General features: G+C 36.7%; 1 protein-coding gene across 5 annotated transcripts in view; it reads left to right on the top strand.

Annotated features, from left to right (window-relative positions):
* IPO11 (importin 11) overlaps positions 1-13,821 on the top strand; it is a 259,477-nt gene that overhangs the window by 215,126 nt on the left and 30,530 nt on the right. For 3 of the 5 annotated variants that reach the window (XM_027101033.1, XM_027101031.1, XM_027101038.1), the window contains exon 30: positions 9,108-10,506. The exons of 1 other annotated variant lie outside the window; for it this stretch is intronic. In XM_027101033.1, the coding sequence (XP_026956834.1) occupies positions 9,108-9,272 (165 nt within the window). In that variant the 3' untranslated portion in view covers positions 9,273-10,506. Of the gene's footprint in view, positions 1-9,084; positions 10,507-13,821 lie in introns of those variants that run through there. One more of the 5 variants, XM_027101035.1, reaches the window with a different exon arrangement.

Here is a 13,821-nt window from a genome sequence, read left to right as displayed (position 1 = left end):
AATTGTTGAGAAAAATATTGGTCACATAAAGTTTTTAAAATGATATCTTAAAGAGGAAGCTTGCAATTTTTAATTAGGTGACATACTCCACTGAGATTATTACACATAAAAATATGTGGGTACAACTAAATTATACATAGCCTTAAGTAATGTTATTATCAAACAAGAAAGAATGAAAATAAATCAACCCAAAACTCATTTCAAGTTGTGAGTAAAAAGCAAAAGTCAGCCTTAGGAAACCTAGAACCCAATATGGGGATTCTTCCAGATGCTAAGTATGTGTGTTCCAATTATACATTCTGGAACTGGGAAATAGCCACAAGATGGGCAACCCACTGGTCCCACTGTGAGTTGGACCTGAGCTTAAAAAAAAACTCCATTGCCCACCTGACCTCCCTGAGCTGCTACTGTGGTGAGCCACAATCAAGGGGTGGGGGAGTGAATATAAATATCAATATTAGAGATAAGGACACATATAACTTCAGGAGTTATACATGCAGCTCTTGGCTAATCAATGGAAAATCTTGTCAGAATGGACAATTTTTAAATAAAATATAAATTACAAAAAAAGTACAAAAAACAAAAAACTTAGGACCAGGTAGAAATAGATGTATAATAGCCATGGAAGAAATGTTTTAAATTGCCTCCCCACTCCTCAAAAAAAAGAACAATAAAACACCCTCCCGCAGTACTCAGTAACGTTTATATGCTCATTTTACAAGTGGTTTTATTGGAATGTACTATCAATTAAACAGTTTAATGCGTTTAACTTTTCTAATGACATCCTTTTGGCAGCAGCTTTCCTTCTCTCTCTCCCTCCCCCATTTTTTCCTCCTTCTTTCTCCCTTTTTTCCTTCATTCTTTTCTTTCTTTCTTCCTTTTGTAGTATCAGAATTTAAGGAACAGGTAATGCTGTGCTAGTTGAACTATTCTAAAACCTAGAAAGCTGTGGGAATTGTCAGGAAAAGAATGAAACAGAAAAAAGAAAAACAGTAAATTTTTATATTTATAAAAATAGATGCAAAAATATAAATTACCCTTAGCAAATTGAATCTAGCATTAAATTCACCATTTATCCCTGGCAAAGCCTCTATTGAAATAGGAATAGAATAATAATATGCTTTTAACATGTTAAAAAAATAACTTTTTAAAACTAAACACAAACATACCACTGGATAATGAATTCTAGAGTCAAAAACCAAACGTCAAAGGGCATTAAACTTTGGGATGGTGGAGGAATCAGGCAATGATTAAAAAAAAAGAAAGACACTGACATTGCCTAGTATGCATACAAGTAAAGCAAAAGGAATTTAAAAATGCCTCACTGAAACTAAAGGAGAAAGGAAGCCCCGAAGAGTTTCTAGAAATAGATGGTGGTAAATGGGAATTAAGTTTCATATGTTTTATTTAGTCTATTACCTGTATTCTTTTATTTTACTAAATGTAAAAATATAGAGTTTTTTTTAGGTTCACTTGAGACCTTAGTCCTCAAAGCTGGTTTTTCCAAATTTTTCTGTAACACTTAGATGTGCATCAGAATTACCTGGAGAGCTTTTAAAAATCCTCGTGCCTGAAGCCAGTTAAATCAGAATTTGTAGACGTAAGACTTCGATGTCATCATTTTTAAAAGTTTCACAAACGATTCCCAGTGTGCTGCCAAGGGTGAGAACCACTGTTCTTTAAGGATTTTTGGTTAAATTGCTGAAGGCTCCCTTGCCTCCTTAAGATTCCTTATTGTGAGTTTTAAAGGAAATACTATAGGTGAAGGACCTAGCCTGTGCCTAGCACATGCCTTGCTTGTGTTTGGAGTTTAGTAAATATAAATATATTTTGATTTCTATTTCATTGCTCTTATGAAGAACATTCCATAGTGAGACAAATGTGAAGAAATAAGCAGATGTTCTGTTCCTCAGAGCTGGACTTGAAATAAATAGTTGGGCTCATTGTTTAAATTTTGCATTTCTCTTAAGCTTACTTTGCAAAGAGTTGATGCACCCTCCTATGAAAGGTATAACTAGAAAAAAATTAAAACTAGAGTAAAAATACCCAAGTAGTAATGGTCTAGGACTGGTGGAGAGAATAATAATTGTATCAGAAAATGTAGGTTACAAGCTAATAACTAAGTTGAAATTTAAGTTTTTGTCATTGAGATAGGCGTGTGCTGTCATTTTTATTTCATTAAGTCTGGGTCCCAGTCTTTCTAGACATAGCAGTGTAAATAGTTCCTTTACTTACAAGCTCATCAGATAGAAATTGTAGTTTAAATTCCTCAGGGAACAGCCACAACAGTGATTAAAATAAAAATACATTTAAAAATAGAGTAAAGTAAAAATCTCAGGTGGCTCCCTTGGAATTTGGGTTTCACACTTGGTGTAGTTAGTGACTAAATTTGCATTGCCAAGCCCTGTTAATTAGGTGGGTTCTGGTTGGCATCTGCAGGCCTCAAACTCTTTGTTAAGCCACCAAATTAAAAGAGTTTATATCCTAAGAGATTCTAGAAATTTAGACGTTTTAGATATATTTTAGAAATTGAGTTACCTATGGTGAAACAATCAGAGGTCAAAGAAGAAGATAATTTTAAATAAAAGATATTTTCATCAAACTACGGAATTTTTGAAGACCACATGGTTATACATTGTTACAAGCAAAATTTTTTTTAATATTTTTGGCCTGTTGCATAGCTAGTGTGTTTATACATAATCTACCAGGTTTCATAGAAAGTATATTATTTTTTAAAAGATCTTCTGTGTTTTTCTAAGGCAGGAAACTTTTTCTCTTTAGCAAAATATCATATGAAAAAATGTTACAGTAAATAATTTCTGAAAATTATCATAGGTTATATGGAGACTTGAAAAGAGAGCAGTTACACAATGTGCCACATAACCTAAGAAAAATAGAAGATTCAGCTTTACTGAGTATCTTCTGGGTGAAATTGAAGATTAATGCAGTGAATTATATTTTAGTTTTAAGGAATAAAAATCTCAAAGAACAAGAAATGTTCATCTTCGTAAGTAGCACCACAGGAGCTAAAAATCTTATACCAACTTTAAAGATTAAACACCTATGGGTCAATTGTTGTAGGTCAGAAGGCTATATAGTTACCAACAGAAGGACCTCATACACAGTTCAACCATTCTGAACTGTACAGAACCATACAGAACCGTTCTGTCTTCAAGTAATAATTTCAGAACCAGGGAATACCGGACTTGCTTATTAAAATCCAATGTATGTACTTTTGAAGTAAGTCAGGTTATTTAGCACTTCATTTATTAAGCATAACCCTGGAGTCAGGAATTCTAGCTAGTTATCTTCTGCTAATAACTGAAACCTGTTATAAGGTTCCTAATGTTATCATAACCATTTTAAAGGAAATATTTCTTAAATAATCATGTGCTTTCTTGAAGGGCAAGAATGGGAGTTAGGGGCTTCCCTGGTGGCGCAGTGGTTGAGAGTCTGCCTGCCGATGAGGGGGGCACGGGTTCGTGCCCCGGTCTGGGAGGATCCCACGTGCCGCGGAGCGGCTGGGCCCGTGAGCTGTGGCTGCTGGGCCTGCGCGTCCGGAGCCTGTGCTCTGCAACAGGAGAGGCCACGACAGTGAGACGCCCGCATATCACCAAAAAAAAAAAAAAAAAGAATGGAAGTTAGGCATATGGAAGCAACAGAAAGAGAACAAACCAAGAACTTGGAAGTCTGTATTCTAATGGCATCTACTGATGCCGTTAACATGAGAAAAATCAGCTTTGGATGTCATTCAAAGCTTAGGGTTGTCAGTTTTTCTCATTTTGAAAGTGAGCTTGCAAGTCTTGCTGCTTAAACATTCTGTATATATAATGAACATTTGTGTCAGCTAATTGAGGTGTCTAGGGCAGCTTGTCCCCCAACCAAATGGCCACAGAGGTATGTACTTTTTTAGTCTGAGTCCTTTTTTAAAAATAGCTCTTTAAAGTTTTGTTTGACATAGTTTCCCTTGTTTGTTTTTGCTTTTGTTGCATGTGTATTTTGGTTATGATATCATATCCATGAAATCATTGCCAAGACCACTGTCATGAATCCTTTCCCCTATGTTTTCTTCTAGAGTTTTACAGTTTGAGGTCTTATGTTTAAGACTTTAATTAATTTTGAGTAGATTTTTATGTGTGGTGTAAGATGAGGGTTTCATTCTTTTGCATATGGATATACAGTTTTCCAACACAATTTGTTGAAGAGAGTATCCTTTTCCCACTGTGCATTCTTGGCACCATTATTGAAGATCTATAGGTAACTCTATATGTGTGCATTTATTTCTGATCTCTCTATTCATTTCCATTGCTCTGCATGTTCAACATAGTACTGGAAACCCTAGCCACAACAGTTAGGCAAGAAAAAGAAATTAAAGGCATACAAATTGAAATAGTAGAAGTAAAATTGTCTGCTCTTGCAGATGACATGATCTTATATATAGAAAACCCTGACGACACCATTAAAAAAACTGCTGGAGGGCTTCCCTGGTGGCGCAGTGGTTGCGAGTCCGCCTGCCAATGCAGGGGATGCGTGTTCGTGCCCTGGTCCAGGAGGATCCCATATGCCGCGGAGTGGCTAGACCCGTGAGCCATGGCTGCTGAGCCTGCACGTCTGGAGCCTGTGCTCCAGCAATGAGAGAGGCCACAACAGTGAGAGGCCCGCATACTGCAAAAAAAAAAAAAAAAAAAACTGCTGGAACTAATAAATGAATCCAGCAAAGTTGCACGTTACAACATCAATGTACAAAAATCAGGTGTGTTTTCTATATGCTAATAATTAGCTGAAAAGGAAATTAAGAAAACCCATTTACAATAGCATCAAAAAGAATAAAATATTTAGGCATAAACTTAACTTAGGAAATGAAAGACTTGTAGACTGAAAACTTACAAAACATTCATGAAATAAATTAAAGACACAAACAAATAGATATCCATGTTCATGAATTGGAAGGCTTAATATTGTTAAGATGTCCATACTACCCAAAGCAGTTTACCAATTCAGTGCAATTCCTATCAGAATCCCAATGGCATTTCTTATAGAAATGAAAAACACAATTCTAAAATTCATATGGAACCATAAAAGATCTTGAATAGCCAGCCAAAACAGTCTTGAAAAAGAACAAAGCTGGTGCCATCACACTTTCTGACTTCAAAATATATTACAAAGCCATAGTAATTAAAACAGCATGGTACTGGCATAAAGATAGATAACCTTGTTATTTTGGAATAGTTTTAGGTTTACAGAAAAGTAGCAAAGGTAGTACAGAGGGTTCTCATGCACCCTTCACCCAGTTTTCCCTAGTATCAACATCTTTCATTAGTATTGTACATTTATCAAAGCTAAGAAACCAACTTTGGTATATTAGTATTAACTAAACTCCAGACTTTATTTAAATTTCACCAGTTTTCCACTAATCTCTTAGTTGCAGGATTCAATCCAAAATACCACACATTGTATCTAGTCTGGATCTGTTTTTTAATAGTTTTCTGTTTCTTCCCATTATCCCCAATATTTTCATATTGTCAATTGAGCCTCAGTATTGCTGCCTTTGTTTTCCTTGTAGCAGGTATTTATCTCCTCAGATTTGTGCATCTAAGCAAACCTGCAGCTAAACAAATATAATCACACCTGTTAGAAATGTGTGGGAAAGAAGAATAAATAATTTGATTTTGTAAGATTCTTCTATGAGTACTTTGTTTAAATTTGCACATATAGGTGTCAAACTATTTTGGTCATTCACCTTCAGAAGTTAATTTCTTGCCTCCCAGTTTATTCTTGATGGTTGAGGCTGCCAGATTAATGATCTCTCTGGTTTATATACTGTTGCTGTCCATGTCCTGCAGTGATAACATTTGCGAAACTGTGACTTCACAACCAGAATATTGACGTTAATGAGCCAAGATGTAGAACATTTCTATCAGCACAAGACCTCTCAGTTGCCCTTTTATAATTAAATCCACTTCCCTCTTGCCCATGCCCTGTCCTTTTGGTTGGTATTGTGAGTGATTTCTATTGAAACCTGGGCATTTTTGGTATTGTGTTATGAGACTCTGCATCTTATTTCTGATACTGCTCTGGCAGAAGAAGTGGATGTACCACTTTTGTTACTGCCAGGTAGGGGAAGAGGCCGTGTTCCCCACTAAGCCTCCACTGATACCTCCCTGGGTGAGGAAGGGGAGAGTTCAAGATCCCCAAGGACCTCCACAGACATGGGAGGTGGGTTGAATCCTTCTAATAGCTCAGTGGGACTGGGGCCACAGTTTATTCTGTGGTGTTTGGCTGAAGTAGAGCAATTATTGTCTAAAAGTTTTTTGTCTTGCTTTGTGGTCCCTTTCCTGGTCCTTTGGCTAGAGAGTAGTCTATTTGTTTTAGCTTTTTTTGTCTGTGCTCATTGGTGTTTCCAGGTTGCTGGCTTCTTCAGCCCCAAATCTGGAATTTATGAGGCAAGAAGAAAGGGCACTCAACACCATGTTGTTCCTTGGGTGCTGTGCTGCCTTCTTCTCTCCATCTTTTAAAGTCTTCTTATGTTTGTTTATATATAATGTCCAACATCTTCCTGTTTATAATTTACTTATTATGTTAGAAAACTAATTATTTTCTCAAGAACATACCACCTAGTAAACATGCTAGGCATTCTGTATTTTTTCACATTAAATCAGATAATTAAGTTCATTATGTTAGGTGGACATTATTTGCATAAAAGTAATAGTTTTGAAAATGTTGTTAGTGACTTCAGGGTCTCTTAATTCTAGTGACTATAGGCATTATTGCATTCAAAGAAATGATACCTGGATTTTTAGTGCATGTGCAATGATAATTCTTCTCTAGGGAATCATGTGGTCAATCTGTTTTATATATTTCTTCAAGAGTATTAATAACCATGATTAAGGAATGTCTGCCAGAAGCCAAAACAGACATTTATTTGTGAACGTGTAGTTTTTTTCACTAAAAGTAGTGTGTGTTTTGTTTTGTTTTTAAGATCTTGTAAGGTATGTAATTGGAGATTCTGTATGTTTTTTTAAATTCCTTCTTCCCTCCACAACTCTTCTTACAAAACAGAAATACTTTTAATCTTCTAATGACTGATAAATACACTTTAAAAAAATATATACCAATGTCGTGTTATGCCACAGCTGGTGGGGTTTAGTATGGGGATACTTTTCCTTTTTATTAGTCTGTTGGAAATTAAAGCGTGGAGATGTGATAAGTTAACTGTTTACAGTTTCTTAGAGCAAATTGAAACAGCATTTAAACCACACTCTTAAGCTTTGGGAGTGACTTGTTGAACATCATCTTCAAGCTCAGCTTCTTTTCACTCATATTGTAGCAGGTAGTTTTAGTGACTGATATTTCAACAAAGTTCACATCCTCTTTAGTAAGAGGTCTATTGCTTACTAATTAAAATGATATTGAACATTATTGCATGTTGCTTAAGGGAGTAGATATTTTTAAATGTTCATCTTCAATTTCTGTGCATTTTGTGAATGATATCTTCAGGCTTGTGAATTTAGAGCTTTGTGTCTGCAGTTTTTCTTGCTGTTCTTTCTCCTGTCCATCTTCCAGGAGAATGAGTATTGAAATTACCCTTGCCTTGGATTTATCCTGTAACTCTGGAATGTTCACATAAGGGGTTTAATTTCACATTCATGCCTCCTATGTCTCTACCTCTCAGTTACATTTTCTATTTGTGGTCATTATTTTAAAATCTAGGGGATATATCTATACGTATAGCTGATTCACTTTGTTATAAAGCAGAAACTAACACACCATTATAAAGTAATTATACTCCAGTAAAGATGTTAAAAAATAAAATAAATAAAATAAAATCTACTTACATTGTTCAAACTGCATATCTGACTCAGCTACTTCATCTACGTAGAATAGAATTGAGTCTCAGTAAAGGAAAGAGAAGAATTTCTCACACAGAAACTCATGCACTTTACTTAAAGCCTTACACATTTTCAGCATTGTTGATAATGAGAGCAATATACAGCTGAAAGCAAAGTTGTGTTATTTTTCAATTCTTAGATTTTAAGGAATTTAAATACTGATAATACCAGTGGTAACAGTGTCACAAGCTGAAAACTCTTATACCTTTTAAGTTGGTACAAACTGTAGGAAAAACAACCTGATAATATATATCAGGAGTCATAAAATTGTCTATGCACTGTAATCTAGTAATCCTTCTGAAATAGTGGTAGATATCCTCAAGAAATAATTTGAAATGTATAGGAAAGGCTGTATAGATTGTAACATGGAACAGTGTTTGTGAAAGATTTTTCAGCAAAATTATAGTTAAAATTGTATTTAATCTAGAGCATGATTACTTCAACATGCCTATAACAAAAAAATTATGACATAAGTTGATTTAGAATTCTTAAACTGTGTTAGAGTAGAATTTTTTGTGTGATAGTATAAGTGCAAAGAACAGAACTAATTGTATATTTATGTGTATGTATGTGCATGCCACAGGCACAGAAAAGGTCAGAATGTTCTCTGTTGTGATTGTTATCTTTAGGAAGTGGATGGATGGGTTATTTTTATTTAATTATATTTCTTTTGTTTTTCAAATATCCCAATGGAAGAGGAGGAGCATGTGTTTGGGTTGTTAAAATCTATTTTTATTTATTATTTTTCTTTCTCTTTTTTAACCAGAAGAATATACATGTATATAAGTAGCATAGCAATCCAGGATAGGGCAGTGTTTCCTCTGTCAGTCCTGAGGGCCTCACTAAGCTGCCACAATAAAGTACCTGATCTTCCTACGAGGAACCCTGGACAGTTGTGTTTAAGTGCTCTTTGGCATGTTATGTTCCTTTTAGGATACTTTCCACCAGGTTTTGATTCTTTACATGGATGAATTGTTGAGAAATTGGGCTAATCAGATGACTATGCTTAGAGGCCCTAGGGAGCTGAGGTTAGACTAATTGAGTGAAATTTTCTTTGACAAACTTTTCCACAATGAGGCTCCTTTAGAATCCCTTGCAAGAAGGGAGGCAGAAGCAATTTTGTGGCTGTGAAAGACATTACAAAGAATTGAGTCACTCACATGTAAGAGGAACTTGTTTTGCCTCTCTGACACAGTGTGGCTCCTCTCTGTCCTGCAGCTGGCCCTGAAGGACCCTGTGCATACCGTGTCACTGCAGCAGTTCATCTACGAGAAGCTCAAGGCCCAGCAGGAGCTGCTGGGAGAGCAAGGCTTCCAGTCCCTCATGGAAACAGTGGACACCGAGATCGTCACCCAGCTACAGGAGTTTTTGCAGGGCTTCTGAGAGCACGTGACATGTGGCTGAGATGACCAGCCTGCCATCTGTGTGTGAGAGCCTGCTGAGACGATGGAGAAATCCCTTGTGTATTGAAAGAAAGATGGGAAGACCACATGTTTGTTTACTACAAAATTCAGCGAATACATGTAAATCCTGCATACCTAAAATCACAAACCTATTCCTCAAAAGAATTTAATTTTATATTTATGAGGGCCCTGTGTTTACTAAAGATAGATTTGACAACAATAGCTGCTTAGCTTCCTGTTAAGAGAAGAAACTGTTACCTTTTAATCATATGCTCTTAACACTTGAGAAGAAGGCTAATGTCTGAGATGTTTTTCTGCAACCAAAATTAGTTAAATTTGGCTGCCTTATCTATCCCTTTTTTAAGTTAATGAGACTACAAGTTTGAAAAATGACAAACCTGTTCAGATGATGCAATTACAGAAATTTGTATACCAGGCAAAAGTATATGAATAGTGACAAATATACATTACTGAGATTATCTTGCAAGGGAGTTGCTTTCATCTGACATAGAAAACATGTTTTATCAGACAAATGCTTTTATTTTCATTCTAGTAATTTGATATGGGAATTAGTAATGGGTTTTTTTTCTTGTGTTATTTTCAGTAATTACATTTAGTCTTTAAATGCACATTGTAAGGCCCACAGATGTGAACCTGTGGTACTGCAGTGCCAGGTGGGAGACCTCTGGTCGTGATTTGATCCTAGTTCCTTTGTTACCCCTGGAGTCCAGGAGCCCTGTGAACACTGACAGAAACCAGCAGCCACAGACCCCCTGTGCTGCGAAATGGCTGTGACAGGCTGTTCAGCACTTACCCATCTCAGGTTCCTCTGTGCAGGGGTACATCAGGGCCTCGATGATATGGATACACGTGGAGGACTCAGCAGTGATCCCCAGGGTACCGACACTGATGTGACAAGTCTTCCTTCCTTATTCCTCCAACATGCAGTACCAAAAATGGGGAAAAAGGAGAAAATAAAGCCTTACTTTGTTTTACTTGCCATTGACTGTAAGGAACCTTTAAAGCATTTTTAAGAAAATACTCAAAAGCAAGGTTGGAAAATGTCTGATCTTTCTATAGAAAGTTGGGTACAGTATGTAACTGCAGGAAACCCACTGCCCCTTTGTAAGTTGTGGAACCCAAAGTGTATGGAAATATTTGATGTTTTAAGCAAAAGAAAGAAAATATGGTCCAAATTAAATTTTCCAAAGATACCTCACCTTTGCTTGCCTGATTATTTTTCCTGCCTTACAAAAAATGAGTTCATAAAAATTGCCCAGTGAATTTTAAAGGAAAGTTTTCTTTCATACTCTGGTGTTAACTATGTCCTAGCAGGTGGCAGTGCTTCAAGTAGCAAATCCTAGTTACCCTTTCAGTTTCTCTTTTCATTTAAAGACCAGAAGCTTCTTTAATATGATATTTCATTTTTTAAAATTTTTATTTTATATTGGAGTAGAGTTGATTAACAATGTTGTGGTAGCTTCAGGTGTACAGCAAAGTGATTCAGTTATACATATATGTGTATCTATTCTTTTTCATATTCTTTTCCCATTTAGGTTATTACAGAGTATTGAGCAGAGTTCCCTGTGCTATACAGTAAGGTCCTTGTTGGTTATCTGTTTCCAATATCTGTTCCAACTGTTTCCAGCAGTGTGTACATGTCAATCCCAAACTCCCAATCTGTCCCTTCCCCTCCACGCTTACCCCCGGTAACCATAAGTTGGTTCTATAAGTCTGTGAATCTGTTTCTGTTTTGTAAATGAGTTCATTTGTATCATTTTTTTTAAGATTCCGCATATAAGTAATACCATATTATATTTGTCTTTGTCTGACTTACTTCACTGGAGACTATCACCTGATAGTCTCCACATCCATCCATGTTGCTGCAAGTGGCATTATTTCATTCTTTTTAATGGCTGAGTAATATTCCATTGTATTTATGTACCACATCTTCTTTATCCATTCATCTGTTGATGGACATTTAAGTTGCTTCCATGTAAATAGTGCTGCAATGAACATTGGGATGCATGTATCCTTTCAAACCATGTTTTTCTCAGGATATTTGCCCAGTAGTGGGATTGCTGGATCATATGATAGCTCTATTTTTAGTTTCTTAAGGCACCGCCATACTGTTCTCCATAGTGGCTGTATCAATTTACATTCCCACCAACAGTGTAGGAGGGTTCCCCTTTCTCCACACCCTCTCCAGCATTCATTGTGTGTAGATTTTTTGATGATGGCCATTCTGACCAGTGTGAGGTAATACCTCATCATAGTTTTGATTTGCATTTCTTTAATGGTGAAGTTGAGCATCTTTTCATGTGCCTGTTGGCCACCTGTATGTCTTCTTTGGAGAAGAGTCTATTTAGGTCTTGTGCCCACTTTTTGATTGTGTTGTTTGTCTTTTTGATATTGACCTGCATGAGTTGTTTGTACATTTTGGAGATTAATCCCTTGTCAGTTGATTCATTTGCAAATATTTTCTCCCATTCTGAGGATTGTCTTTTCGTCTTGTTTATGGTTTCCTTTGCTGTGCAAAAGCTTTTAAGTTTAATTAGGTCTCATTTGTTTTTGTTTTCATTACTCTAGGAGGTGGGTCAAAATGGATCTTGCTGTGATTTATGTCAAAGGGTGTTCTGCCTATGTTTTCCTCTAAGCGTTTTATAGTGTCTGGCCTTACATTTAGGTCTTTAGTCCATTTTGAGTTTATTTTTGTGTATGGTGTTAAAGATTGTTCTAATTTTATTTTTTGCATGTAGCTGTTCAGTTTTCCCAGCTCCATTTGTTGAAGAGACTGTCTTTTCTCCATTGTATAGTCTTGCCTCCTTTGTTGTAGACTAATTGACCATAGGTGCGTGGGTTTATTTCTGGGCTTTCTATCCTGTTCCATTGATCTATATTTCTATTTTTGTACCAGTATCATATTGTTTTGTTGACTGTAGCTTTGTAGTATAGTCTGAAGTCAGGGAGCCTGATTCTTCCAGATCTGTTTTTCTTTTTCAAGATTGCTTTAGCCATTTGAGGTCTTCTGTGTCTCCATACAAATTTTAATATTGTTTTGTTCTAGTTGTGTGAAAAATTCCATTGGTAATTTTTTTTTTTTTTAAAGAAGATGTTGGGGATAGGAGTTTATTAATTAATTGATTTATTTTTGCTGTGTTGGGTCTTCGTTTCTGTGCGAGGGCTTTCTCTAGTTGTGGCAAGCGGGGGCCACTCTTCATCGCGGTGCGCAGGCCTCTCACTGCCGTGGCCTCTCTTGTTGCGGAGCACAAGCTCCAGACGCGCAGGCTCAGTAGTTGTGGCTCACGGGCCTAGTTGCTCCGTGGCATGTGGGATCCTCCCAGACCAGGGCTCGAACCTGTGTCCCCTGCATTAGCAGGCAGATTCTCAACCACTGTGCAACCAGGGAAGCCCTCCATTGGTAATTTGATAGGAATTTCATTGAAGCTGTAGATTGCCTGTGTAGTATACTCATTTTGACAATATTGATTCTTCCAGTCCAAGAACATGGTATATCTTTCCATCAGTTTTTGTCATTTTTTATTTCTTTCACCAGGGTCTTAAAGTTTTCAGAGTACAGATCTTTTGCCTCCTTAGGTAAGTTTATTCCTAGATTTTTTTTTTTTTTTTTTTTTGGGTACACGGGCCTCTCACTTTTGTGGCCTCTCCCGTTGCGGAGCAACAGGCTCCGGACGCACAGGCTCAGTGGCCATGGCTCACGGGCGCAGCTGCTCCGCGGCATGTGGGATCTTCCCGGACCGGGGCATGAACCCGTGTCCCCTGCATCAGCAGGCGGACTCTCAACCACTGCGCCACCAGGGAAGCCCTATTCCTAGATACTTTATTTTTTTGATGTGATGGTAAATGGAATTGTTTCTTTAATTTCTCTTTCTGATCTTTTTTTGTTACTGTATAGAAATGCAACAGATTTCTGCGTATTAATTTTGTGTCCTGCAACTTTACTGAATTCATTGATGAGCTCTAGTAGTTTTCTGGTAGCATCTTTAGGATTTTTCTATGTATAGTATCATGTCATCTGCAAACAGTGAGTTTTACTACTTCTTTTCCAATTTGGATTTCCTTTATTTCTTTTTCTTCTCTGATTGCCATGGCTAGGACTTCCAAAACTATGTTGAATAATAGTGGTGAGAGTCAACATCCTTCTCTTGTTCCTGATATTAGAGGAAATGCTTTCAGTTTTTTACCATAAATGGGTGCTGAATTTTGTCAAAAGCTTTTTCTGCATCTATTGAGATGATCATGTTTTTTATCCTTTAATTTTTTGATGTGGTGTACTGCACTGATTGATTTGCAGATATTGAAAAATCCTTGCATCCCTGGGATAAATCCCACTTGATCATAGTGTATGATCCTTTTAATGTACTGTTGGATTCATATTGCTAGTATTTTGTTGAGGATTTTGCATCTATATTCATCAGTGATATTGGCCTGTAATTTTCTTTTTTTATGGTATCTTTGGTTTTGTTATCAGCATGATGGTGGCCTCATGGAATGAGTTTGAGGGTGTT

This window comes from Aethalodelphis obliquidens, unplaced genomic scaffold, assembly GCF_003676395.1.
Source record: "Aethalodelphis obliquidens isolate GAN/ISIS:26980383/991018 unplaced genomic scaffold, ASM367639v1 scaffold4, whole genome shotgun sequence".
Classification (NCBI taxonomy): Eukaryota; Metazoa; Chordata; class Mammalia; order Artiodactyla; family Delphinidae; genus Aethalodelphis; species Aethalodelphis obliquidens.
The sequence above is the reverse complement of the archived record's forward strand: the minus strand, read 5'-3'. Positions and strand labels throughout refer to the sequence as shown.